Source organism: Exophiala aquamarina (genome assembly GCF_000709125.1).
Source record: "Exophiala aquamarina CBS 119918 chromosome Unknown aczIA-supercont1.11, whole genome shotgun sequence".
NCBI classification, from domain to species: domain Eukaryota; kingdom Fungi; phylum Ascomycota; class Eurotiomycetes; order Chaetothyriales; family Herpotrichiellaceae; genus Exophiala; species Exophiala aquamarina.
In genome coordinates this window covers 108,964-136,533 of record NW_013550577.1, presented here as the reverse complement: position 1 = coordinate 136,533, position 27,570 = coordinate 108,964, and the positions used below count along the sequence as shown (strand labels likewise).

Genomic DNA, 27,570 nt, shown 5'->3' with positions numbered 1-27,570 from the left:
CTTCCCCGGACGATCAAAGCCTCGCTGCTTCAAGTTTCGAACCAACATCCGCTGGCTTAATAACACTAGTTTCGCCCAGGACACCTTTCTATTGTGTTGGACTATATGCTAAGCGGCACAATTTTCGGCATCTGGAGCAGCTATGGCTCGAAAAGTTGAACTTGGCCCCTGGCTACAGCACACCGTTAGCTAAGCTGTAAGAAGAACAGCATTCCCTTCGACAGCTCCAATCGCTTGCATGCTTCAAAGTCACGATCTGGTACCACTCATGTAATGGATCCAATTGACGGCCAACGACCGCAGTTGAAGACTGCTCAGACAGATGACTTTGACCACCGTTATGGAACTATCGATGACATCTCCATGGAGGAGCACACGGCCATCCTCCAAGCAATGTCCCTGGAAACCCCTGCAGGAGCAGGGTTAGTTCAGTCTCCGACAAGTATCTCAAGTGAATCTAGCTACCACACCTCTTACTTGACAGCCGGTTCCTCCACACCTGGCACTCCAATAAGCCCCACCAGTCCAACAAGTGAGAAACCCAAAGCTGGTCAGATGTTCAAAACAGCCATGCAAGACGTCCGACACTTTGCCGGAGGTCTCATCAGCCATCCGTACGAATCAACGAAACATTATTCGATCTTGCGTCATTCTCACGGCCTAGTCTACTACACTGGTTCCTCTACCAACCTTGCAATCACGATATTCTCCGACAGAGATCTTCCCCCAGACAGGACATTATGGCTGCAACGCAAGGGATTTTCTGGCAAGACCGGATTGAAGATCGGAGGACTACTCGGTGCTCGAAGCACATGGGTAGATGTAACTCCTACTGTCAAAGCCACTCCAGATCAGCTGACCCCGACCGATGAGCGGGCATGGCAACGGGACATCAAGAAATTCTTGAAGAAAGCCCCGAAAGACATTCGATCCCATCGCGTACGGGAAACCGACATCCTCCGCATCCCTTGTGGAGCGGATGATGGCTACCTGAGGGTGGTGTTGTGCTCCGCTGAGGGAAAGAAAGTTCTATGTGGAAGCCCAATCTTCCGCCTGGCTTCTTCGTCGACGGATGGTAGTTCCATCAGAGGTGCATCCCTGATGACCATGCCGTTAGAAGTCGGCATTAAGATTGCCTCGGTGGTCGCCAACAACACAGTCACTGCAACCCTGAGCCCAGTCACAGATACTGCGAGGACTTTCGTCTCCAGCAAAGTCTCGCAAGTTTACCAGCCGAGTGCGGTGGTGCAACAGGCAATGACCACTGCATACGACTCCAGCGGTATCCAGGATCGCATCGACAATGCCAACGAACAGTACGAACAGACAAGGGATACCTCTTTCAACTCCAACTCCATCCAAAAAGCCCCCTACGATGCTCTGTCTCGCCCCGACATTATCGGAGAAGAATCAGGCCCAGAGCCTCCCTTCCCAGTCCGGTTCCGCGGCAAGGTCGTCCCTGGCAGCGGGTCCAGCAAAGCACAACTGAACATGCCAACGGCGAACCTCTCTGGCGTCGCAGAGGACATCCTCCTGCGGCACCGCGGAGTCTACTTCGGCTGGGCCGCCGTGGATCTACCCAGCAAACAGGCTGCCGAGAAAGAAGTCCCCAACGACGGTTGGCATCAAGCAATAATCTTCATCTCGCCGGATCCGAGAGCAAGGCGAACCGTGGTTCGGAGGAACATGGTACGTGTGTACTTGATTCACGACTTCAAGGGGCAGATGTTCTTCGACGCGAAACTGTCGGTCCTGATGATGGGCTTTCTCCGCCGCGACGCGGAGGACGACGACGAGGCGCAAAGTACTCCCGATCCCGACGCCCAGCTCTTCGACTTCTACAAAGACATCGCCGTGACTTCCACGAGCCTGTCGCGCTCGCGCTCGAACTGGCAGGCCGACGCGACCCTCGAGCGCATCAGGTCTGCTGCATCGGCGAGATCGCTGAGTGAGCGATACGTCGACTTCAGACAGAACACGCAGCGGCAGGTGGATCGTGTTCCGGTGCACTTATTGGGTGTTCGCACTGATGGTGCGGTTTTGAAGGATAAGCTGGCGGGGACCGGTGGTGTTTTTGTCCCGAGAACGGGCCACGAGGGTTTGGCGTTGGTGCATGCCGGGACCGTGTGAATCGTGCGTGGGTGTGGCTGTGGTGTCCGCGCTTCTCCTCTGGAGATAGGACCCGTGAATGAAGACAGTGTCCCAGTATTGTGGGTGTAGAGGGGCCTTTCCAATCAAAACATCCACTTATAATAATAAATAATAATATCACAAGAATTAATCTTCCTTGGGTGGCTCGAAATATAGCATTACAAAATCTCTATCATACCAATCGTTCTCCATACAGCCGGTGGAAAATACCATGGAATCCAATATCGTCTTGGCGAAAGAAGCACTCGATCGGTCCGAAAGATGCTGTCGTGGCCCCCTTCTCCACCTGCCAGTGGGCCTGTCACGCTGATATCAGTTATACCATAAGGCCAGTTAGATCGCTGGCTTTTCTGCAACGGTGGCTAATTTCTGGCTCGGTCCTGGAGTTGAGTGATGCCGACCCTTAATCACAGATATCGCAGATGATGCTGAGGCCCTGTGACGAAGCGAGGTGAGGGATTAGCTCAAGCACTCCGGAACGGCCACCGCACCACATGAATGCAAACAAAGGGTGGACAAAGTTGCAACTTACAAGATCCTTGCCCGGCGAGTTGGTGCAGTTGCTCGACAGGGGGAAGTGTCTCTGGATCGCCCACAGCGAGGAGGTCGGCGAGTGGTTGAATAGAATTGGTGCACGCCAGGCTTTTTCGCGGTATGTTTGAAGGATGTCTAGATGCAGATGGAAGCCAAAAGAGTCAGCGGCATGTGTCGGTTTGCGCCGACTAGGAAGGCCGAAGGGAATTTGCACAGAGAGAGAGTGTGTGAAGAGGCCAGATGTCATTACCTTCGAGGCGCACAGTCAGGTTCTGTAGGGGAGAGCCTCGTACACCGAAACCAACGCCTGTGCCGTCCCAGTTGATGCCATTGAGTTGGTCTCCTAGAATGCTGATGGGCTGTTCGGGGCCCATGAGAACCACTAAATGGAAAATTCCTGCGTTAGGTGACCGCAGGCTTTGAGAGTCAGAGAAGGTTCGGGGGTTTGGATTCTTACCTCGCAGATTATAGCCGGCCTTGACGACCTCGGCAGCGTCTGCTGTGAGAGACTTGTTGACGAATATTGGATCGAACCCTTGGGCTTTGACGAGTGGATGAGATGCAGGTAAGCCACTGCGAGGGAGGACATGCTGATGTTAGCTTGGATTCTTTTCTCGCACCCTTCGGCACTGTCCCGTTGCTTTGAGTACGTACGTCATGAAGATGTCTATCTCTCCGCAGCCCGGGGTCCGCCCTAGCGTCGGGAAGGCACTGGTGATCGTGCTACCTAGCAGACCAAGCGATAGAATAAATTTGAATGAAACCATTGTGTTGGAGATACAGTGTCCCTCTTGATGAACTATCTAGGTTGAATGGAGGGGATTGAATGCTTGGGTCCATTGAAATAGAAGAGGTGAGGCCGACATATTTATATAGCGACGCTCGAATCAACTTCTGGAAGGCTCTGAGATTAAAACTTGGCGTTAGCAATCCCACGATGGAGACTGTTGCACTCCTTGCGCGGGAGATATTGACCGTTTAGCGCACCTCCATCGGCAAACGGTATAAATGAAAAGAAGCACGCTCCTGAACGGCGCAGACTTCGTCCGCTCTTGGTACGGTAGGATCACCTGGTGGTTCGATTAGTATCCGTGAAACAATAGACAAGAAGGCAGAACTGCCCGGACTTAGTCTGGGTGGGCTGGCTGACTTCGGCATAGATGAATAGCATCAATCTAGAATGCTGGTGCTATGAATGCGTTTTCGCATGATTGGCCGGTAATGGTCGGAAGCCTGGTCAGTGTTGTCTAGAGAATCGGTTCGAAGCAATACAGAATAACTCAAGGTTGCTGATGTTGTTCGATTCGCCAAGACTCGGTTCGGCTTGATGGTCAACATCCGGGTCTAAGGGGGCGACCATTCCAAGTGAGGCAGAAGGCACTCGGATAGCTTTTGACCATAAGAGCCGATATGGACCTCAGCGTCTTTGACATGGGCCCGAATGGCAATATAGGTGGACATAATACCATGCCCCAGAGTTGTGGCGCAGGATATTACTTCCTCTGGCAAGGCTTTCCGGGCGGTATTGGCCCGATCTTCCTGGGCAGACTGGTCGGTTCTTCCGTGTAAAATGAACGGACGACGAGGTGAACTGCGCAGGGATGTTTTCCTTCCAAGCCTTCATTTCATTTCGTCTCGGACTGGAGATTCTTCACCACTGTGCGCCGGTCCAAGTTGCTCGTGAAGTGCTGACACTGACTTACCAGAGCATCACTGCTCCTGTCCTCTTCTCTTGTCTTCATGACAACGAGCACATGTGATACAAAGCACACGACTTGCAATGATATTCAGAACATGCTGCGGACATAATGCACCAGGTGCCAATTTGCTCTGAGGGTGCCTGAAGTGAAACTTTTTGGCTTCTCATTCATAAGGCGGCCCATGATAATGATCAGGCCAGATATCTGACCGGATTTTATTACTATCGTCACCTCCAAGACAAGGTCATTTCATCTCGGGTAAATGCTTGACGACGCTATTTAGGAATATTTACAAGTATCAATCCTATCAAAGTAGCACTATCACTCGTCTGACGGTTAGCAGACTCTAATGACAGACCGTCTTCAAGTTTCCTAAATGACGAACGTGCTAACCTCGGGATCTCGCCCATCGTAATGTTGTGAATGTCCATATTGCAAGCTTACACAAGATAGCGTGAATCATCAACCCAACGCTGACATGAAATGCGACCCTCATAAGCACCTGTTGGCAATTCCGACAGGATCACGCGTCATACGGAAGAATCAAGTGTAGTGGTTGGGCCAGCTGCTTGAGGTAACTCGATATGCCTTGGAAGCCAGTTCCCCTCGCCCAATACTTGTTTACTCGCCTTCGACAGAACAATGTGCAATATATGCACGGCGTGCCTGGTGACTTCACCCTAAAGGCACTAGATTATCTCAAACCATCCAACATCAAGTGGATCAACTCCTGCAATGAGCTGAACGCAGGATACGCCGCCGATGGATATGCACGTGTGGTGGGCCTTGGCGCACTTTTTACCACCTACGGTGTTGGGGAACTAAGTGCCATCAATGCAATCGCGGGCTCATATGCGGAGCACGTCCCGGTGGTCAGTATAGTCGGCTCGCCGCAACGCGAGATGCAACGTCAGGCTTTGAACATTCACCATACACTGGGCGATGGAAGACCTCGCGTTTTTGCGGAGATGGCAAAACAAGTCACGGCGGCACAAGCACATCTCGTCGATGAGCACGACGCGGCAGAGATGATTGATGAAGTCATCACAGCATGTTTGGCGAAGAACCAACCAGTCTACATCGATTTGCCATGTGATATGGTGGCAAAGGAGGTTGATGGTGCACGGCTGAATCAGCAACTCGTAAGGAAGAGCAATCTCGTAGACGGACGGTTCGACGGTCTTGTCGACGCCGTTCAAGCAAAAATCCAAAACGCTAAACAACCTTTAATCCTCGTTGACTCTGGCCGTGGCGTTCGTCACCTGAAGAAGGAAATTAATGCGTTTGTTCAGAAAAGCGGAATTCCGACACTGGCTATGCCGTCAGGCAACGGAATGGTAAGCCATTCTTTCCCGAATTTTTACGGCGTCCATTCAGGTCCGGTCGGGCGAATTGACACGATGCCATATCTCAATGGGGCAGATCTAGTTATTGCATTTGGGCCAATGTTCTCGGATACTCAAACTCTAGGGTGGCAAGTCATTCCAGATGTGAAGAAGATGATCATAGTAGACAAGGGATCAGTTCAGATCCCGAACCAACCGATGGCCAAAATGAATCTCGAGGACTTTCTGCCTGTTTTGACGGAGAGGATCGATCCACAACTGCTCAACAAACCAGATGTCTCTTCGCTAGGCAATTTTCGCAAATTCAAGCCTACCATTCACGACATGGATCACGAGATCGACCAAGAAAACTTCTATCTTTATCTCAATAAGTATCTGAAAGAAGATGACGTTATCCTCCTGGCCAACGCCACCCCTATACTGGGAGGGCGAGATCTCATCTTGCCCAAGTCAGCACATACCATAGCATCGGGCCAATGGTTCTCTATTGGCCACATGCTTCCAGCCGCACAAGGAGCTGCACTGGGACAACGTCAAAGAGGCTTGTTGGCCAAGCAAAAGCTCAAGGATAATCCCCGTGTTATCCTCCTTGAAGGTGATGGCAGCTTCCAAGCCACAGCACAGGAGCTCAGCACCGTGATTCGTTATCGCATTCCCTTGACCATCTTCATTATCAACAACTCCGGATATGCCTATGAACGTCATATTCATGGCATGGACGAGGAATATAACGACCTCGCGCCCTGGGATTATGCAGACCTTCCCCGATGGTTTGGGGCCAAGTCTGATGTCGGAAAGCCACAAGAGTACCCTATTATGACTCAAAGGGTTCAGACGTGGGCTGCACTTGAGGGGGTATTGAGCAATCCAAAACGGATGAATCCAGGAGGCTTAAATCTGATTGAGGTCGTGGTTGGGAAGTATGATATTCCGGAGAAGTTTAAAGCAGTGTTCGAGGCTGCAGGCGAGAAGTTGGGTTAGAATTGAGGAGCCGTCACAAGTTCAAAGGACTTCGTTCCGGACATAGATCAGAACACCAACTTTCTGCCTGTGAACTACGTTTCACTGGGTAGTAATTACACGACTTTCTCATGTGCCATAGATTCATGGAATCTGTTTGGTTGATGTACTCCCCATCCCGAAAAGCCCGACAGTCCCCACTTAAGCCGACAACTCCGATGGACCCAGTCAGGGAGGACTTGACGTGCACCCAATCATTGTTGGCTCGTTGAGATGACACGACGTACATCCATTCTGGAGTATCATGATGGATCACGGCAAAGGCTGATCAAGATTATGGCTTAAGTAGCCATGAGCGAAAGTATTAATATCCTCGAGGCATGGCCGTGTATCTGCCTCAGCGCGTCCGATTTAAGCTTTCCCTTCCCCGACACCCTTAACATTCACCATCGTGTACTGGTCTGTCTCAACTGATCACTGCGAGTAACCATGGGAAGAAATCTTGAATATCCAAAGCGAAAACACAACACAGTCAACCGACTAGGAAAGAACCGAGGGGTTTACGATCTCGAAATCATCCACTCCATCATCGACACGGCACTGGTCCTGAACGTATCATTCAGTCCCAGTCCCGAAGATGAATTTCCTTCAATCTTGCCGATGATAGGAATAATGGCGTCTTTCGAGAACCCGAGCGCCGGACGGGACGAAGCCCTTGACTGCTACCTGCACGGCTACGTCTCATCGCGAATCATGAACCTTACGCGCCAAGCTCAGGAAGCCGGCAAAGCCGGCCTCCCAGTATGCATAGCTGCCAGTAAAGTCGACGGACTCGTGCTGGCTATATCGTCCTTCTCTCACTCCTACAACTACCGCTCCGCAGTCCTGTTCGGCCACGCGGAGCTAGTGACTGACCCGGACGAAAAGCTCTATGCCATGGAGCACATCACCAACAAGGTGGTCGCGGGCAGGTGGAAGAACACTCGGCTCCCAATCAACAAGGCCGAGTTGTCCAGCACTCAGATGCTGCGTGTCAAGATCCACAGCGGCAGTGGCAAGATCCGTGATGGCCCGCCAGCCGACGACAAGGCTGACCTGGCCGATCAGGCTGCTGTGAGCAGCGTATGGACTGGTTATCTTCCAGTCACTGAGACGATTGGGGAGCCGGTGCCGAGCTCCTACAACAAAATTCCATTGCCTCAGCATCTGATAGACCATAGAAAGGATTTCAACAACCGTGTAATTGAGTATTCGGATGCCTGCGTCAAGAGAGTCAGAGACATGGAGGTCACATATGGAGATGTATGAGCTTGAAGTTAATCTAGACCTAGAGCTGGAGCTACCTGGTACTATAAACAAAGAGCATTTAGTTGCACGCTGCTCCCAAGGATCATGATATCCTCTTGATGGATAGCTTCATCACCACCATCTTGAGGTCGTTTTACTTCTCCTTGGCTTCTCCTTGGACCCTGGCAATCAAGATTGCGGGTGTACACAAATAATCTGACAAATGCCGTCCATCTCAAAAAATAATACTGTGAACTACCTGACTACTATTCCTTCTTCCTAGGACTCACAGATCGACGGCGGTCAGGAAGAGGCAGGGGCGCTTTGCATACGATGCGAGCCTTTGCCATGACATGTCGACCACCGGTGTGAGATTCTTTGACCAGAGCGCCAAAGAGAGTGATCCAGACTTTCGAGCCTACCAATTTGTTCTTCGGACCAATCATGTCCTCCAGCTGGAAGTCCTCTCCCTCTTGGGATTCGACTTTGGTGCCTTCATCGATCGGCAGAAAATAATAATTGTCCGCGCTCCTTCTGAGCATGACGGCCAGGTCGTATGCGTTTTGGCAAAGCTCCGTCAATGTGGGAACCAATTCTGGAGGATATTCGTACTTCCTCGATCCTGGCAAGTTAATAGTGCGAGACAGGAGGCTAGGGTTGCCCACGATCCACGGATGAAACAGGTTCGCCACGTGCTGGGCCACTCTCTTTGGCAGTTCCCCGTTGGTCATGCCTATAGATTTGCTATATCCTACGGTAAGCCCTCGCCAGTCGCTGGTATCGGTATCTGAGAAGGGGCTTATTAGATACGGTTGCGCGCTTCCCCAGTGTGGATACTTACGAGGATTATGTTTAGCGATCAGGCGTTCGAACTCGGCCAATTTTTCCTCAAGATCCGGCTCTAGCCCAAAGACTCGCTGATTGAAAATGTCTCTCTCTAGAAACATGTAAATCTGACCTCTCATCCAGTATGTTCTGAACTCTTCGACGTCTTCCTGGTTGTACTTTGTGATGATGGATCTTTCCTTCTTTGCCCAGTCGTCGTCGAGCTGTGCAAATTCGGGTGATTTCCGTTCGGGTTTATGAGCCTCCCCCACACAGAACCTCTTTACAATGGATTGGGTCCTGGCTCGGATAATGTCTAGTCTTTGGTTGATATCCGAGTCTATCAATTCATTTGCATTGGTTGCGTTCTTGGCGAGGTGACTTTGTAGCCTCTCCACTTGGTTCTTGTAAGATCGTTGTCTTCTTTCGGATTCTGCAAACTGCTTCCTGGCAACTGCAAGGTCTGCACAAGTATCTTGATGTTCAGATAATAGGTTCTGATGGGTTTCACGTAGCTCGGCGTATGATCTTTCATAAGCTTTGCAGCTATCCAGAAGTAGTTTCCTCTCGTCTTCGAAATTCTTAGTTTCTATCGTGGGAAAATCGACGTTCTTCAACGGGTGCTCAAGTCAACGGTCAACCAGGCAAATCCTCAAAAGATATGAAAACAACCCTGCATCTCGACTTACTTGACGGTCTTCTACTGCTTCTAATTTCGTCTCCCCGGCCTGGAACTTGCGCAGAAGCTCCGTGACCTGCTCGACTTTAGACTCGAGCGTGAGCTTCGTATCTTCCACATTTCTCTTGACATCAGCAAGCTCATCACGTGTGTTGGCTAATCCTATCTGGAGTTCTTCTTGTGCCTTCTGGGAATTTTCTGTAATAAATTGAGATAGTTGATCATAGAAAGCGTCCAGCATGGATTTCGCAATCTCCATTTTGCCGTTATGTTCTAGGGATGGCCCATCCATAAAAAACATCTGTTGGTCGAACTTCCTGTCAACTAGAAAGAAATGGTGCTGAGAAGTGGAAGGAACGATGTGATGGTAGGGAAGAGTGCTCTGATTGTGTCGTTGGGGGACATGCTTGATGCGAATTTTTCAGCCTGATTGCTCGCTTGACCTAGTCTCTTATACTGACTCCCGGATTCCCCACTTTTCTCGTACTTCTCGTCTGATCATGCTTCAGCCCACCTCTTCAACCTGCACGAGAAATCTTCTCCGAAAAGGCGACGTATCAACTTTGTGCTCTAGGCCTAACAATGGTTTGAGACAGGCTGCAGCCTTACAATACGGGCGCAAAACTGTCTCTGTTTCGGAAATGCAGCTCTCGCGTTAGCCTTGAAGGGGTCTCGTGGTGAGAGTGCCCAATAGGTTGGCTGGAAGAGGAGTATTGAGGGGAGGGCCTTCAGCCTCAGAAGTTTCGGCTATATTTCAAAGAATGTGATGTACCCATACCGTCCAACCACGACAGATGACGCCGCGTAGCCCTTATCAAGACTTTGTTCGCATCAACTCGACGCATTTCATGTCCAGTGATAGCAGATGGCTGGCGACATCAGGATGCCAGCATGGCTTCTCAAAAAAGCCACCTGCAGGAGAAATTGTCAGGCACGTAGGAAATAGGAGCTGCCAAGCGCACTTACCTGGTCAGGCTGATCTAAGTTGGCCGGGGCCTGGAAGATACAGTAGAGATGTTCAAAACGACTGAGCCCCTTTCAGCCTTACTTTGTCACAGCCCTTTCTGCATTTAGTGACAAAACATCCCAACATCATAAAGAAAGGATGAACCATCTTTTCGGACAGACCTTTTTACCACTGAGATTGCCTTCAAGAAATGTCCCTTGCACGTCAAGCTATGGAAGAAAAAATGGAAGATCTTGCCCTTTTCGAGGCCGACCATCAGATAATCATCGCCCTCGATTTCGGAACCACAGTAAGCCATCCAGTAGCTGGTCGCTATTATTTTCATGGGTATGTCACTGATGTCTCATCCGATAGTTTAGTGGGATTGCGTATGCATTCAAATCCACTTCAAAGCCGGAGCTAGCTTCAATCCTCGACTGGCCGGGTATGTGAGTCCATTCTAGTCTCTGATCTCGACTAACTTGGTGGTGCAGGCCTCGAGAGCGAAAAGCAGCCGAAGGTCCCAACGGTGATAAGCTATGATCCAAAGAATAAAAAATCCTTCACGTGGGGTGGGCAAAAGCACGAGCATGCCTTAGTCGAAGGGATCAAGTTGCTTCTCGATCCCGATCAAGATAAGCCGTTGTACGTGCCGGCCACGAACACCAAGACCGAGCTGGCCAAGATTGGCAAGCCTGCCCATGAAGTAGCCGCGGACTATATCAAATCAATATATGAACATGCCTTGGGACGGATTGCCTCAAAGGTTCCCGAGAACTATCTCGAAAATGATGTTCAGAAAAGATTCGTCATAAGCGTACCTGCAGTGTGGTCTGACCGGGCAAAGGATCTCACTCTCCGCGCAGCGAAACTAGCTGGTATCTACCCTGCAACTTTGATCAAAGAGCCGGAAGCTGCTGCCATGTATACGTTGCATGTCTTGCAAGACCGAGGTCTTGGAGTAGGCGACGCTCTCGTTATCTGCGATGCAGGCGGCGGCACTGTCGATCTGATCTCATACGAGATTACTCAGACTAAGCCGTGTTTACGTCTCAAAGAGCTTGTACCTCCAAAAGGTGGGATGGCAGGATCGTTGCAGCTAAATAAGCGGTTCGAAGAACAGGTCAAGATGGTTGTGGGAGAAGACCAATACTTTCACCTACGGAAAACGCCTGCTTATCACCAAGCAGTCAGGTTCTTCGACAGAACAGTCAAACCGGCTTTCCGAGGCAAAAATGATGATAGTTGGTATGTAAACTTTCCCATGGCTGATCTGGAAGATGATGAGAGTCAGCACCTCAAGCGCAGTACTTGGGAAATGAAGAGTGAGATTGTTGAAGGCATCTTCAAGCCTTTGATTGAAGACATTGGAAGGATGGTGGATGATCAGGTGAACTTGGTTCAAAAGAAACGACTTGCGGAAGGCCACGCGAAAGGTGCAGAAGTCAAAGCCATCTTTCTCGTTGGTGGATTCGGAGCCAGCGAATACCTCAAAATGAGTATCCAACAGCGTCACCCAGACATTCAGGTTATCCAACCACACGACGCTTGGTCGGCCATTGTCAAGTAAGGATCCATGACTTGGAGCTCTACTGGGAAATACACTGACACTGGACTCTAGGGGTGCCGTTCTCAGCCAATTGCCAAATGAAGCGATCGTAGACTCTGTAGTCGCTCCACGGCATTACGGCGTCAAATCTCACCAGGAGTATGAAGACTCAGACGCAGGACAAGAGTCCTGGTATGACTCATCCTTTGGCCACTTGAGAGTGTCGCGGGTAAGGTGACCACACGGGGCGCTAGATCCTTTCTAACTTCAATCCTAGATGACATGGTACATTGAAAAAGGCGAGGATCTTCAGCGCGAACAGAAGATTCGTTTCTCCTTCTTCCGACGCTTAGAGCCAAACTTCACCGCAAGTGATCTCCTCTTCACGGATACACTTTACTCAGATGAATCGGTCAGGCCGAACAAGTATCCGAAAGAAGGCGTTGTCAAAAAGAATTGCAGCCTCACAGCAGATCTTTCCTCCATTGACAGGTCGACATTGAAGACAAAGGTTTGTGCCGATGGATCGACAAAGGTAGATGTCCATTATGACTTGTGCATATCGCTCAAGTCAGCGCTGATGAAGTTCTCTTTGGAGATCAGAGGGAAAGAGTTTGGCAGTGTCGCAGCCAAGTACGAGTGATCATGATAGAATGCCTGATGTTTTCCAAGGGACCAAGAGTGAATCGGAACAACATAATAGCTAGATCTGAGCCTCTACGAGGCCTAAACAAGGTTTTTGAACGTGGGTGACAAAGTTGTAGTTCATTGTGGCCTAAAACTGGACACGACAATTACTCAAGAAATTTGGTACGTCAAAACAGTTAGGCTGGATGATGCATAGCCGAACCCTAGACGAGGCTTTTCCAAGGTGATATTGTCAAAGTTAAAAGTACTTAGGATTCTAATGGAATCTCCGTGAATAGAGGCCGCGCTAGATAGAAGCCTCCCAAAGTGTGATAGCACCTTGGCATTGATCTTACAATTATGCTCATGATATTGTCGCGTCTGGGCTGCTAACAATCCATGTCTGGAGATAGGGTAGTTAATAAAGTTGACTATAAAGTAGTCCTATCTTAGGTAGTAAGCGTATAGATATCATATCAGTTCCACTGGCCTCAGCTTAGCATGCCGACATTGTGGTGAACATAGGAATACTATCTTATCAGGATGGAGACACAGCCTTGTCACGCGACGTAATCTTATTCCCCATCGGCAAATTCCCTCAAACCTTTGAGGTGCAGGTTGCCTAGTTCGTAATACTAGCCTACACGAGAAGTTAGAATAGCTAGCTAAATAAGATAGGAGTAGGAAGGGTGACGGTATTAGGAACGCTTACATTTATTCAACTACGTTAAAGCGGCGCGGTGAGCAGGGGACGAATACAGGGCGGCATCACCCAGTTCCGAAACGGGGGGAGACGCGAGCTGTTTTCGTCAACTTCAACACGCCAAATACGCCCAGAGCCACTAGCGCTTAAATCAGCCTTGATATCTCAACCAGGCCGATTTCGATGCATCATCGTTGGACACGCTGAGATGCAACAGGATATCGACTGATATCACCAACTTCTTCCTGTTACTGATATCAATACCACCCACCCACGCACCCAATTGATGGCTCCCTGAAATTCTCTTCACAATGCTGTGCACAGATTTCGGCATTTCGTGACGCAATTCTGCATTATGCTGAGTGAAGCTAATATGAAAGCCTCCAATTCTGGAAAAGGAATCTCTAGCCCGGGTGCAAACCAACAAGCACGTAAGAGAAAGGCTTGTCACCGATGTCGGGTACGAAAGCAGAAGTGCGACGGGCATAAGCCATCATGCAAGAACTGCTCGAAGAGTGGAAATGGTAAGTGTTGCTTTTTTTTTTGTGGTGTAATGATGGGCCATTCAAGCGTCTATGGACTTATCAGAGGTCGGGTAGACTGCATACCGGCCACAGTGGACGCCGTCGATATCTATGAGGTTTCTTATGTGAAATCTCTCCAGCAGCGTGTTGCAGAATTGGAAGCGAGATTCGAATCACAGAATCCAGAAGTCACACCGACCTTCATTGTCGAGGGAGAGCAACAGCAGTCGTCATATTTCATTGGGGACGATCTGCAGCCTATGGATCCGATGCATTGGCAGTGCTCGTTCTATCCACCAACCAACCAACCCCCTCGACCACGTGATGTTTTTGAGCAGCCGTTTCTCGACTCGAGCGGCATCGATCTACTTGCTGCCCATAACTCAGCAGATGTGATAGGGCCACTAGAAGATTCCATTCCTCCACACGATCAGGACTGTTTTGGCTTGGATCCAGCGATTCAAACCCTGCACAAGAATGTCCAAACTCTTCAACAATTATCAATCTCAAACCTCGATGCTGCTCGTTTTTTGCACACATATTTTGATCTGATACATCCAAGATACCCTTTCTTAGATGTTGACGAGTGCGGTAATGCCTACTTGTACTACAAGGGGATGTTAGTTGTTACGGATGAAATGCAAGTGTCCTGGTATTCGTTCCTTTTGACCCTAGTGGGTGTCTCAGCACAGAGTCGACTGGAACACCTCTTTAACGTGAAAATAGCTGTGTGCAATTGGGTCGACAATAAGCCACTCTACCAATAGTTCAAGGCTATCTAAGCAGCATGGATTGTTATTGGCACGAGTCCAAGATGAGCGTGGTGTCATCTCCAACCACCATGCTTCGCCACTTGTTCGGTTGAAGGCGATGCTGCTACATGTGATCTTAGCTTTGCATGGAGAGAACACATCTCGTCTTGTGCATCTTAGCGGTGTGACAATGCGCTTTGCAACGTTGCATGGATTTCATCGCCTTACTGCATCGGAACCAAGTGAAGAAAATAATGCAAAGACCAAAGCATGGTCATGTATCTACGCGTGAGTTCAGGTCCAAGGCTCTCCCACAGCCAGCTTCTGAGCAATGTATAGCTTTTCCCAACTGACAATGCTCAGGCTCGATCGGATGATAAGTGGCACCCTCCGGATCCCTGTATGTATCGCGGAATCCTTTATCACGAGTCCCTGCTACCTAGACTGTTCTCCATACTTATGCTCTATGCCGTGGCTCTCTGACTACCCAAGCCACGGCAGCGTCGATCAAGTCCTTCTTGAGAAGACTTTCACTCATATGCTTCGCATCCGTACGATACAGTCGAAAGTCATGTGTACCGCACCCACGTTAACTCTGGATGAGGCTGAGCTTTTCATCGCGAACATGGAAGAGGAGATTAACGAGTGGTCGGATCATAGCCAGATATTCACGCACATGTAGGTACATTGCCGAGATATCCATCACCCTTTCCTTGGACCTGTAAGTTCTAACAAAGTCTCAGTGACCCAGAAAATGTGGGCTACCTGAGCTCTTTCTGGCTGCAGTATATGGCATGTGTGGGCAGGGTGGTTCTCTACAGTTCATTTGGCGAGAAAGACTACGAAATGCCCCGAGCGGCACGGCTTCTGAAGGCTTGCTGCGACACATGCACCGCATTCCGAACTGTTCAAAAGGGGAAACAATTGGTCAGATCCTGGATCGATGTAAGTTTCTTCTCGTTTTGCATGGACAAGGCGTCTGACTTCACCAATCAATAGATGGTTTTCGATTTTCAAGCTGGCATCACCATTCTCTACCTCAAGTGGCGAGGTAGTGACCTGGGTCTAAGACAAGATATTGATCGTGGTATCCGCAGCTGTACGTCAACCCTTGCTATCCTCGCAGAAGGTGCACCCAATGTCGAGGTATTCAGGGACTGCTTTGATGCACTCGCTACCTTCGTAGGGAGGAGCGATTCGGATGACGATCTCTCTGGTGATGCCTCCGAAGACCTCAGGATCTATTGTCGGAAAGTGATCGCTTTAGGCGTCGCGCCGTACATTGCAACTATGCTGCTGGAGATGAGTAATGCAGCTTGATATCCTGTCGGCGGTCTACCAGCATAGGAAGCAGCCACCGGACTCATCTCCCACAAACCTGATTTGCTAGCTTGCCACGTGTCTGATTCAGTCCAATAAAATGCTTGAGTGTCACTTTGCCCGTTCATGACTCTCAGCGAATGGTTGAACACCTATATCTGGATTTCTATCTGGAGCTCGATGACCTAACCATTTTACGACCTGAGCAAGATCCTCCCTGGGTGTCTCCCGTCACAAATCTGCAAAACTCAGAGGACAACTCAGTCGAGATATCCATATGGGTCAAAGCTATCAATATTTCAGGGGTAGGAACAAGCACTCGTCTTATTCCAGGGTGGGAGAAAGCGCTAGTCTTCGCCTCGACCTCCATTCGGCCATCTTTTCGACCTCACAAGTGTAGGCACCGCCCGTACTTAATACTCAACAACGAGCTTCTCCCCACTCACACCCTTCTGCAAAACGCGCAAGGCCTCATTGAGGGCCCCCAACCCCTTCCCAACAACTTTCGTCTTGGGCGAGGGCTTATAAGTCCCATCCAGTAACGCCTTGGGAAGCCAGCGATTGAAAATGAATGCATCATACTCCCTCAAAGCCGCTTCACCCTGCGGAGGAACGATGAATGACCATTGCACACTTTCGACCTGCGGGGTGTTCTCATTGGGTGGAATGGCGCTCGCGACCTTGCCGCCTCCAAAGCCTGCTACGACGTCCAGCACGGGCTTCAAGTCGCCGATGGCGTGGTACGCCTCCGTGATCGTGACACCATGGCTTTTCGCGGCGGAGACGAGTGATTCTACCGCTGCGGCTGGATCATGGTGGTCAACGACAACACTTGCGCCCAACGACTTCAGGTACTCGTGGTGCTGTGGTGACGCGGACGCATATACTTCGTAGCCGAGGGAACGCGCGACCTGCACCCCTCCACTGCCGATGCTGCTTGATGCACCCCAGACAAGGAAGCCTTTCTTGTCCGAAGAAGTGTACTTGGTCTCGGGCTGGATCCCGATGATGCGCATAGCGAGCCAAGTCGTCCACAAAGAGGTGGGAACGATGGAAGCATCAGCGAAGCCCAAAGAGTCAGGGATCGGCGTGACCTTGCTGACGTGCACAAGGATCTTCTCCTGGAAACCTCCGTAAGGCGTTTGCGCAAGCTTAGTAAATGCCTCAGTCAGGGCGAGGACGCGCCCTCCTGGTTTGTGGGTCTCTGGGACCGATGATCCCACGCTCTCGATTACCCCGGCGACATCTGAACCGGCGACCGCGGGCCACTGGCCGACGAACGCACCAAGCGCGAGCATATAGTTGTCAAGCCCGTTCAGGGCCACTGCTTTGACGGAGATGACAACTTCATCTGGGCCGGGTGTTGGGGTCGGCAGGTTCTCGAGTTTGGGTGTTCCACCCTGCGCTGGGTAGATCAGGGCGCGATGAGTGGCCATGTTGTGTGGTGGTGGTGGGAACTGTCAAGTACCGGGGTGTTTTTCTTCGGCTTGGAAGATCCTCTTGACGAGACTGTGTGTCCTTTTTGTTTCTACTGGTGAAGCTCAGTAGACTGGAATATAAAAGCGAAAAGGCTTGCTATTGTCTCGTGTTTTCTTTTTTCGAGGCTTGGTCGAGAGCGAGGACGAGCGTGATTTATATACCTCGGACCACAACAAAACACCCGCCACTCAATGAGTGCCTCTCCATTCGACCGCGCTGTTCCTCTGTGAGAGTGAAACCAGGCAGCTGCGGTCTACGAGTGAATTTCAAGCAACTTCTTTGTAATGCACGTGCGGACTTAAAAAAGCGACCCCGTCAGTGAGTCGTGCCGCAGCCGAGGCTTCCAGGGTCTGAGCCTGTTAAACACAAGAAGATCCATTTCTTCAACGGGCTTTGACAACGGAGATATGGCAGTGACGATCATTCGATTCTGCTGGGTGCCCCTGAAGACAAATAAAACACTCAATTGTTGCTATGTGGTCCTTGGAAATCGAAGTGCTAGATGGAAGCTTGTGCATGCTTCGCGAGGGTTTCGCCAAATGCGGTTAGTGTCAATCCCGCATATAGGACAGGGGTTGTGGGGCTGGTGCGAGTATCCACCACGGAGTACGGAGTATTTGAGCGACCTAATCCGTATGTACAGACTTCGGAGCGCCTTAAAGTTAGAATATATGCGCTGCGAAGGCGTTTAGAACCCTGAACCGTGTACAATATCCGACGTTAATTCGTTTCATTACAAAGACAGTCTTGGTTACAAATATAAATGTCGACAAGTACAGTTCGAAAGAGGAAACGGAAGTGGCAAGCGCCAAGTCCTCACAATCTACTATTAATTTTGTGTTCTACTTCAACGACCCCTAGATGGGCTCGCGGTGCGGCTGCTGGTTCTGCCCTTGCTGGGAGCGATTCCTAAGCTCATGTCACCGCCGAGGCGTTCGCGGCTCTCGGTCCGCACGACCAGTCCTGCGCGGTCCATCAGGTCAGGCGTCATCCGACCTAGGTTTCTTTTGCTCCTGGACTTTGATTTGGGGAAGGCGTCCGCTGGCTCTAGGAATGTATCATCGTCGGAAGAGGATGACATGTTCCCTAATTCGAAGTCGTTGGGGTCGTATAATCGAGACGTGCCATCTTCGAGCTCGCGGTCGAAGCGACCAGCGGGGCGTTGACGGCCTAAAATCTTGTTGAGGAAGGACAGCGGTCCACGTGATGTGGACTTTCCGGGTGAAGGGAAGGAGCCGAATAGAGCTCCGCGGATCTTTGCCCTGCGGTCACGGCCGCAGAGGTAGAATGTCGCGATGACTAGGATGAGGAGAAAGAAGATGAAGCCTGGGAGGCGGTGGGGGGCGTCAGACTTGAAGAGTGTGTCGTGAATTTGGTTGGTGATGCTGTTGCTACTCTCCCCAGTATTTGAAGTCTTACCAGGAGTATAGTCGGGGATGTCCTGGAGTAGCCCGCCACCGGGCAGCTGGAAGTCTTTCGAAATGCCCGGAACATTGCTGCCAAAACCAACCGGAAGATCACCTTCGACGGCAGCTGGGATACTAGCGGAGGCATAGAGCACCATCTTTCCCATGGTCCAGCTAACTTCGGTAGATTTGATCTTATTTACAGCCTGGAAAGGGTCGAGGAAGCCCTTATCTTTGCCGCTCTGGAGGATTTCTTTGGTGCCATTGTAAGAGGAAGCCGCCGTGTCCTCGATGCCTACTCGAGGAATGCCGATTCCGTCGTGCAGCATGTTGATAAGCCAACTAGCTTTAAAACAGACCTCAAAGGCAGTGTGCTCGTCAACCTTCTTGCCCCAGGTCTTATCCACAATTCCCTTTTCAATTACGGACCAATCTTGTCCGCAAAATTCTTTGACTCGACTTTGATAAGTGTTGAAGTCATAGGATTTGTCTTTATGTGCCATTTCAAAAATCTCATGGGTTGTATGCCAATACTCACTGATTCCAACAAAATGGTTCACATCAAAGTCGATTGCAGGAACATGAACACCATGGACAAGACATGGTTCGTCGGGACACGGGACATCTTTCTCGAGCAGTGGGAATGTTCGATGAAGACACTCGTCAAACTTCCCGGTCCCTACCAGATGATGGCCAGGCGGTGGGTTTTCTCCCAAGTTTATTATGGATCCGTCTAAAGTCAACTTGAGTCCTTGAGGCAAACATGGGTCAGGTAATTCTGTGAGTCTTTCTGCGGAATAGGAGTCCACCAGATCTTTCACGTAACGCCGACGCGCTTCGTTAGCCCCGAACCCAAGCCAGGTGGTGACAAAGACTTTGTATTCCTGGGATACGCCATTATTCGTTCTCAATCTTAATAGTGTCAAATCATCTGCGTGCTTTTCAGCTTCTGTAGCATTTGGTGCGAAAGCAATCTGTGCTGAAGCACCTCCCATATCCAGGAAGCCATATGTATGATGTCCTTTGCCGTGATTATGTCGATCTTTGTCGTCAAACCCCCCAAGGAGGTAGTTCGCAGCAATCCAGCCATACAACCCCTCCGTCTCGCCTGAGATAACCTGCACATGTAGGCCGCAGTCGGGCATCAAAAACTTAGTCTCTGATTGGACGTATGAGCAGATATTGCGCAATAGAGCGTCTCGTTGGAAATCAGGGAGCAAGCGCATGCCAGCAGTTGCTAAGAGAAAAATCGGAGTAGTCGGTACGGCCTCCTTTGGAACATATTCGAGGGCATGTTTAATGAGAGGTTTGAGATGGTCATCGCCGACTAATTCAGGTGTAGTCCCGAAAGTTGATACCCCAGGGTGGACTTTCTTGGTCCACTTGTCCTTGGTCTCGAGTTCAGGGAGCGCATGTCGGCTAGAGGCATCTAGGCGAGCGACAGTGTTGTCCAACCACTTGTACACATAAACTCGTGTCCCCGATGAGCCTGCATCGAGGACAACGCCATACCGGTGTGTGTCGGCCGTTGAGACCATCTTGCCATTAGAAGCACATGCTTTTCAAGTGCGTTGGACAGGTCAGCGCGTTAACTAGCCAGCTAGTGCACTTTTCGGAATGGAAACTTAGGTATTGTCAATTAGAATGGCAACGAGCAACAATGGACGTCTAATTCGAGGTGACGTTGAGAGGGATGGAGGAGGGTGCAAAGGGAATGGAGGAAATGGTTGAGGGAGACTTGGCTGCGAGATTAAGGAAGCCCATTAGGGGCGCAAGCACTCGTCCAGTACGGCGGCGATGACATCTGGTTGTTCACGTGATTACTTATGTCATCTGAAATGACGACGGCGACGAGTGGATGACATGTCAATTCACGTGACCTCTTATGTAATCTGAATGTACTTGGAAGGGCGCAAAACGCGGGCGGTGGCTCAGGTAGCTACTCGCGGCCATTGCCAGTGAGAGAGGTTGTGTGTATATCTACATCCAACAGCTACAAATCTATTTGAGAGGTCAATTAGGTCAAATGGAAACCAACCTGGTGCTGCGAGTGTTGACCACTCAAGAGCTAGCGAAGGACCCATCTTTGATACCTCTCATCCAGATGATCAACGAAACCTACGAAGGAAATTTGGAAGATCCCGAGGGTATTAACGATCGGTATTCTGGACCAGACGAACTTTTGCAAGAGCTTGGAGCGGATGGCTTATGCACACTTGTCCTCGATTGTGGCAATAACAACAGTCCGGTTGCAGTAGTAGGGGCGCGAAGATGGAAGGGGCATCGGAATTATGGCAATCCCCAGGACGACGGAAGGGATTGGGAAATCGCGCCCGCAGCATCTCATAGAGACCCCAAATATCGGAAGAAGGGTCTTGTTGATCGATGTCTGCAAGCAGTATACGCACATCTGCTCGCACAAGCAGGAACTGGAGCAGAAGCAGGGCCTAGGCCTGTGAGGCTTCATATGACGGTGTTGGAGGACCTGAACGCCGAATACTGGAAAAGGAAAGGATATAAGCAGGATGGAGACAGATGGTTGATACCCAAGGGACGATGGCATAAATTTCACGAATATACAGTGATTGATATGCTCAAAGAAATAAGTCCGGGCGAGATGTGAGACTATACCAGAGGTGGGTGGGTGGCACCCAGTGGCGGCCTGGTAGAAGATTATGTAATAAAGCACGTGACTTCTGTTGGGGTATGTAGAAGCGAGGAAGGAAAAGCGGAGGAAGGAGCGAGCATTTCACCAAAGCAGAGCGGGTGCAGGTGGAAGGTGTACCGTGGAAGGTGCGAATGGGGATTGCCGATCCGCCTCGGTTATCTCTCTCACAATACTCCGTACTCTAACGAATACACAGCAATTCACCATTTATCGCAGTCAGGTTATACTCGACATCTTTCCCTTTCCATGCTCAAGCCTTGTTGTTGACTCAACATGGCCACGTTCTTGACTTTGCAGATGTCCACAAGCTAATGTAGCCTGCATTTGCACCCTTCCCTCACCCACGATGACCGATCCTATCCGCACAGGGGCTCCGGCCACCACTGGAGCCTCTTCTCAAAGACCACTCAGCGATGTTACAGACCAGAGCATCCTCACGCGAATGGCTCGATTCCGAAAGAACCCTTTTAACTTTGCTCATGAAATCTCTCTTTTCGTGCGGGGCGTTGGCTGGCGTGGCTATGACAACATTCTTGGCCAACCGTGTTTTTACTCGGGCTACACGGCCAAGCTCAAGTCTGCAACCATGTCTTCTCCAATCCTGAGACAAAAGCTCGTGGAGCTGACTGAGGCCCGGTTGCAAGTCGAAGAGGACGAAGCCCTATTGGATCAGTCAAGCCCGACTTACTTGCAAGAGAAGGAGAAAAGAAAACATGAGATATCCTTCCAATTGATCAAAATAACCGGCGACATGCTGGACTACATGATGTGTAAGATGGAAAGCAAGCCTTATATCAGAGCCGCCTTCTATGGTGCTACACAGCTTCTCACCAGAGTGTATAGTGGTATTCATGTATCCGAAGCTGAGGTAAAGAGGTTGCGAGAAGTCGCGGCTGTAGCTGCCAAGAAGAAGCAGTCCATCATATTCCTACCTCGACACACCAGCCACGCCGACTATGTCACCCTACAGCTGGTTTGCTACCGTCTTGGACTGACGCTCCCTGTCGTCGTTGCTGGAGACAATCTCAACTTCCCCGTCGTGGGCGGTTTCCTTCAGAGCTGTGGAGCCATGTGGATCCGAAGGAGCTTTTCTAATGATCAACTTTACGCCACACTTGTCCAGGCTTATCTTGACACCATGCTTCAACAAGGTTACAACCTAGAATGCTTCATCGAGGGTACTAGGAGCAGGACTGGCAAGCTATTGGGGCCGCGCTTTGGGATCTTAAGCTTTCTCCTTGACTCGGTATTGTCTGGCAGGACCCAAGATGCATACATATGCCCCGTGTCTTTGCAGTATGATAAGGTCGTTGAAGTCGATTCCTATGTCAACGAATTGCTTGGGAAGCCCAAACAGAAGGAAAATTTGGCCGATTTCATCTCATCTTCCTCAGTGTTGTCCCTGAACCTCGGCAGAGTTGACTGCAGGTTCCACGAGCCTTGGAGTCTGAGGGATTTCATAAACGAGCAACAAAGCCGTCAAGATCTAGCCAGTCAGCATAGTCTGGTGGAAAGTTCTCGAGAGTCTAGCACGCGAATCAGACTTTTGAGAACACTGGGTTACAGGGTACTCTCAGACATCAACTCCGCCGCTGTTATAATGCCCACAGCACTTGTGGGCACCGTCCTCCTCACTTTACGCGGACGTGGTGTCGGCAAGTCAGAGTTGATCCGAAGAGTTGACTGGCTCAGCGAAAGGACCCGAGCAAACAAAGGAAAGGTTGCAGACTTCCACGGCATGCCCACATCGTTTATTGTTGAACGTGCGCTGGAGGTTCTCGGCCCCAAGCTGGTTGGGACTGTCGGTGGCCTCGCCGAAGAGACATATTATGCTGTCGATCGTTTCCAACTATCCTTTTACAGAAACATGACCATTCATCTCTTCATCTCAGAAAGCCTCATTGCAGCATCTCTGTACACGAAGGTGAAGCAGGGAGGAGGTAGTGCAAATCAGAGTATGCAAGAGGCAGACCTGATAGACAAAGTAACCTTTTTATCACAGCTCTTCCGGGGAGAGTTCATTTTCCCCGTGGGACAGGGTCTGAGGCACAATCTAGAGGATGCCATGCAGGGACTGACACGCGATCGAGTGCTTCAAATAGCAGAAACTAATAATCAGAGAGTCGTTGGGCTCTCGGATGCGGAACGCAAACTTGGTCGGGAGAACTTCGATTTCTACTGCTTTCTCATTTGGCCATTCGTGGATGCTGCTTGGCTTGGAGCAGTCTCTCTGTTGTGCCTAGTCCCTCCCCCCGGGTCTTCGATCATCTGGATTGATATGCAGATGGCACAGAATATGGCACAGCTGGCTGGAAGAACTTTGTATCATCAAGGCGACTTATCTTACTTTGAAGCGATCAACAAGGAAGCACTCAAAAATGCATACAGTAGATGCCAGGAGGAGGGAATCATTCTTGTAGCGAAGAGTAACAACTCCAAAGGTGGACCAACAGTACGATTAGCCCCCGATTGGACTCCTGAAAGAGACACTGTCACAGGCGAATTGAGCGCATCTGGACGGCTTTGGGATTTCATTGAGAAGATTGCGTCGTACCGGCGAGAAGGCAAGAACAGGCGCGATGGCGCCGCAGTATCGACGCGTGTGTTGTCGTTGGCGGCCAGGCTAAATCAGCAATTATTCCAAGACGCCGAAACATCATTGACACCGACAAAGGTGACCCCAGTACGAGAACGACGAAGAAGATCAAAATTATAATAGAGCTTCGGCAATCAAGAATTGAGACACCTTTTTATTATGGCATATTATTGCTATATCGCAAGTGGAACACATCTGTGTCTGGAACATCAAGATCTTGAATTGTAAATTTGAATATATCGCCCAGCGATCATTACCGTCTCCAAATGCGACTCAACAGCTATTTGCTGCTTCGGCCTGATGTGATCCCCAACATCTTCTGGTTTCCCTCTTAAGACGAGGTAGTCTTCTTGTCCTCAACCCCATTCGGGGGGCTTGGTGGACTAGAAATCAGATGGGACTCGTGGGTGGTTCCTTGTGTCACGGATGCTCCATGTTCGAAGAGTGACCAGTCACCGACTTCCTCCTCCATGAATTGATCCTCATCCAGGCCACGGATTTCAGCTTCTTCGCTGACGCGGAGGGCCATGAACGGAATGAATTTACCGATGAGTTTCATGATGTATAGCAAACAGAACGACACTGTGAACGCGTAAGCGGAAATGGAGGCGATATCTGCGAGTTGTCGAGCCACTTGTGCACCGTCACCATCAATAGCGCCAGGGGCAAGTGTGCCGCCATCAAGCGAGGAAACCGATTGGGAAGCGAAAATGCCGGTCAGGAAGGAGCCGACCATGCCACCAATTCCATGAAGCTTGAAGACATCCATGCCTTCGTCGACGCGGATCCATTCGTTGACATTCTTGAGCGATGAGCATACCATTCCAGTTACGAGCCCAATGACGGCAGCGAGCCAGACAGATACATAGCCAGCGGCAGGAGTGATGCCTAGAATTTGTCAGCCTTGGCAGTTTTGGGGGTATCTTGGAACAATGTGGAACTCACCGACGAGACCTGCGATGGCACCTTCACAAGCTCCAACCGTGGAGAGCTTGCCCTTATACCGAATCATGTCAATCATGGACCAGCCGAGAACACCCATTCCAGCGGCAACATTTGTGTTCCAAGCAGCCATGTACGAGCGAACAGTGGCGTTCAAGGTTGAGCCTCCCTATTAGAAAATCAGCAACAGCATAAGGGAAGTCGGTTCTAGGAGCGACTCACGTTGAAGCCAAACCATCCAAACCAGATGAGAAGTGTGCCAATGTAAACCATGGAAACATTATGAGGTTTCATCATCGACTTATGACCGTGTAGCTTTCTCTTGCCTAGAACCACAGCATATGCCAACGCCGAGCAACCACTTGCGATATGAACGGGGCCACCACCGGCATAGTCGAGTGAGGGTAGGTTGTACAACCAACCATTGCCATTCCAGGTCCAGCAGGCGATTGGGCAGTAAACAATCGTTGCCCACCAGAAACCGAAGAAGAGGGATGGAATGACACGACCACGCTCAAAAGCGCCACCAACCACGATCATGACCGTGCAGATGCAGAAGAGCAATTGGTAGAGACAGAAGACGATTTCAGGAAGATAAGCGCTACCAGGAGAAGGCGCCGCCGTGACATTCTTGAGACCGAAATTTGCAAGATCTCCGATGAAGGGGCCAGCAGTTCGGGAATAGGCCAGCGAATAACCCCAGAACATCCATTGGAAAGTGACGACCTAAGAACATCAGAAGCTTGCTCAATATATATCAGTTGATCACTGGGAGACTTACACCAATGACTGCAAACCCTTGATACAGCATGGTAAGTGCGGACTTGCGACGTGCCAAACCACCGTACAGCAGAGCCAGACCTGGAATGATCATCCAGACAAGATAGGCACATATTGCAAGGTAGACTGCATGGAATTCCAATCCAGCGAATTGAGCATTGACATCGACCTCAAGCGGATTTCCGCCATTGGCCTGGGACTCGTCGAACTCAGGCTGCACGATCTGTCAGCCACAGAAAAGATTGCGCGTGAAAAACAGAGACTTACAGGGTCCATTTTGAATGATTGCTTTCGTGCAAGAAAGGACTGTCGAAGCAGGTTTGAAATTTGACTTGAACGAAAAGAAAGAGCACGTCGAAAATCAGGAAGCAGTCAGGGTATTATTATACGTGGCTCCTGCTATACCCACTGAACAAGCTACGACCAGGATCATGCGTACCGAAATATGGGGACATGCTCACTCAACACGTTCAACCAGCCATATCCGGGTCACGGCACGCGTGGGCGGCGTTGCAAGAGCATGAGACGGGGTCCGTGAGTTTGTTATTCGCTTGGGAGAGACCCACCTGGGTTGATATGTTCAATGTGTTTGACAATTCTAGAGGAGATTCGAGGCTGCAACGAGAGCAGCTTATTGACTGAGCATTCAGAGGAGGAGAGCAAGGCGCAAGGCCGAATGGAGCCAAGGCTGTTATCAGTTCAGTGTGGGGACCCGAGAGGAATTGGGACGGCCATCGTCTTGTTTCACGCTCTTGGCAACACCTTCTATGAGTCGCTGCTAAGACGGGCCGGGCGATGAGCCAAGACATCGAATCTGGGAGCTTGTAACCTATGAGGATCAGGAGATACCCAGTTTAGTCGTTGGAATAGTGTAAGGACGTATCCATTCAGAAGATAAGGAAATCCCAACCAATGAGAATAGTCCCTGGACACCCTGTGCCAAGACCACGGATATCACATCTCCTGAGATAAATATCCCCTTTCTTTCGTCATCAATCATCCTTTCAAGCAAGTCCAAGATCATCTGATGCTTGGATCAATTCTCAGACTGCCCGACTAAGAGAGATGTGATTCTTGGGACTCTGGGTTCTGTTACATTTGTGGAAAAGAGGCGCCAAAGGAGAGAGTGGCACGGAGGAATTAGCAGAATACATCGCGGAATGCCAAGTGATAAGGGAATTGGGGAGATACTGTATGTAGTCACGACATACATATTTACATAAATACCTCCCAGACAGACCGCCGACTGAACTGCTTGGGTGTCGACAAATATTGGGCATGCAAATTTGTCACTGCCTAGCTCAATACTTACTACTAAGGGCTAGGTCGATATCGCTCTCCTCGATCTTGCCTGAAGCACCGGGTACCTAGGGAGATAGGTAAGCTGCGACGGAGTACTCCTAGCCTTCATGGTTACTCGGCGGTCGAGTTGTATGCTGCACCTAAGAATACCTTTCCTGCACATACTAAGGACAGAAAGGAAGGAAGGTCATTATTGCAGCACCCAGTGAAGGCTTTTTGTACGATGGCTCCGTAAAAGTCACTAGTACCTAGGTCCTTATCATGACATTGTGCCTCCATACCGTGCACAGGTGTTCTGACTTAGGGCGCTAGTTAGTAGCAGCGCCGTGGACATGTCCTGCGCACGAGGGAATCCGCACTACTCGGTTATGGGGACAGATTCGCTTAACCATCCCGCTCGAATGAATCTAATCGGGGCAGATCGGCCTTGGCGCCGCCCGATGGGGCGAGCGGAGCCCGTCACTGGCGAAATGCCTCAATCGAGGATCAGTTCC

The 27,570-nt window shown here is 50.2% G+C and overlaps 11 protein-coding genes across 11 annotated transcripts; 7 read left to right on the top strand and 4 right to left on the bottom strand.

Annotated features, from left to right (window-relative positions):
• Positions 1-273: 273 nt before the first annotated feature.
• A1O9_09743 (uncharacterized protein) lies at positions 274-2,130 on the top strand (the record flags this gene model as incomplete). The annotated part of the gene is made up of 1 exon (XM_013401084.1): positions 274-2,130. The coding sequence occupies one exon, from the start codon at positions 274-276 to the stop codon at positions 2,128-2,130; it is 1,857 nt and encodes a 618-aa protein (XP_013256538.1).
• Positions 2,131-2,554: 424 nt separating this feature from the next.
• A1O9_09742 (uncharacterized protein) lies at positions 2,555-3,452 on the bottom strand (the record flags this gene model as incomplete). Its single annotated transcript, XM_013401083.1, has 4 exons — positions 2,555-2,587; positions 2,684-2,820; positions 2,936-3,258; positions 3,340-3,452. 4 exons carry the CDS (start codon positions 3,450-3,452, stop codon positions 2,555-2,557), a joined length of 606 nt encoding a protein of 201 aa, XP_013256537.1.
• Positions 3,453-4,969: 1,517 nt separating this feature from the next.
• On the top strand, positions 4,970-6,712 carry A1O9_09741 (uncharacterized protein; the record flags this gene model as incomplete). The annotated part of the gene is made up of 1 exon (XM_013401082.1): positions 4,970-6,712. The coding sequence occupies one exon, from the start codon at positions 4,970-4,972 to the stop codon at positions 6,710-6,712; it is 1,743 nt and encodes a 580-aa protein (XP_013256536.1).
• Positions 6,713-7,180: 468 nt separating this feature from the next.
• Positions 7,181-7,999, top strand: A1O9_09740 (uncharacterized protein; the record flags this gene model as incomplete). Its single annotated transcript, XM_013401081.1, has 1 exon — positions 7,181-7,999. The coding sequence occupies one exon, from the start codon at positions 7,181-7,183 to the stop codon at positions 7,997-7,999; it is 819 nt and encodes a 272-aa protein (XP_013256535.1).
• Positions 8,000-10,639: 2,640 nt separating this feature from the next.
• A1O9_09739 (uncharacterized protein) lies at positions 10,640-12,620 on the top strand (the record flags this gene model as incomplete). Its single annotated transcript, XM_013401080.1, has 5 exons — positions 10,640-10,738; positions 10,804-10,873; positions 10,923-11,994; positions 12,050-12,206; positions 12,255-12,620. The coding sequence occupies 5 exons, from the start codon at positions 10,640-10,642 to the stop codon at positions 12,618-12,620; spliced, it is 1,764 nt and encodes a 587-aa protein (XP_013256534.1).
• A 1,243-nt stretch (positions 12,621-13,863) lies between these two features.
• A1O9_09738 (uncharacterized protein) lies at positions 13,864-15,903 on the top strand (the record flags this gene model as incomplete). Its single annotated transcript, XM_013401079.1, has 5 exons — positions 13,864-14,505; positions 14,558-14,871; positions 14,947-15,261; positions 15,327-15,528; positions 15,583-15,903. 5 exons carry the CDS (start codon positions 13,864-13,866, stop codon positions 15,901-15,903), a joined length of 1,794 nt encoding a protein of 597 aa, XP_013256533.1.
• A 413-nt stretch (positions 15,904-16,316) lies between these two features.
• On the bottom strand, positions 16,317-17,339 carry A1O9_09737 (uncharacterized protein; the record flags this gene model as incomplete). The annotated part of the gene is made up of 1 exon (XM_013401078.1): positions 16,317-17,339. The coding sequence occupies one exon, from the start codon at positions 17,337-17,339 to the stop codon at positions 16,317-16,319; it is 1,023 nt and encodes a 340-aa protein (XP_013256532.1).
• Positions 17,340-18,229: 890 nt separating this feature from the next.
• Positions 18,230-20,326, bottom strand: A1O9_09736 (apyrase; the record flags this gene model as incomplete). The annotated part of the gene is made up of 1 exon (XM_013401077.1): positions 18,230-20,326. One exon carries the CDS (start codon positions 20,324-20,326, stop codon positions 18,230-18,232), a length of 2,097 nt encoding a protein of 698 aa, XP_013256531.1.
• A 488-nt stretch (positions 20,327-20,814) lies between these two features.
• A1O9_09735 (uncharacterized protein) lies at positions 20,815-21,411 on the top strand (the record flags this gene model as incomplete). Its single annotated transcript, XM_013401076.1, has 1 exon — positions 20,815-21,411. The coding sequence occupies one exon, from the start codon at positions 20,815-20,817 to the stop codon at positions 21,409-21,411; it is 597 nt and encodes a 198-aa protein (XP_013256530.1).
• Positions 21,412-21,802: 391 nt separating this feature from the next.
• Positions 21,803-24,172, top strand: A1O9_09734 (acetyltransferase; the record flags this gene model as incomplete). Its single annotated transcript, XM_013401075.1, has 1 exon — positions 21,803-24,172. One exon carries the CDS (start codon positions 21,803-21,805, stop codon positions 24,170-24,172), a length of 2,370 nt encoding a protein of 789 aa, XP_013256529.1.
• Positions 24,173-24,383: 211 nt separating this feature from the next.
• Positions 24,384-26,050, bottom strand: A1O9_09733 (uncharacterized protein; the record flags this gene model as incomplete). Its single annotated transcript, XM_013401074.1, has 5 exons — positions 24,384-24,940; positions 24,998-25,163; positions 25,217-25,720; positions 25,776-25,997; positions 26,042-26,050. The coding sequence occupies 5 exons, from the start codon at positions 26,048-26,050 to the stop codon at positions 24,384-24,386; spliced, it is 1,458 nt and encodes a 485-aa protein (XP_013256528.1).
• Between the last annotated feature and the right edge of the window lie 1,520 nt (positions 26,051-27,570).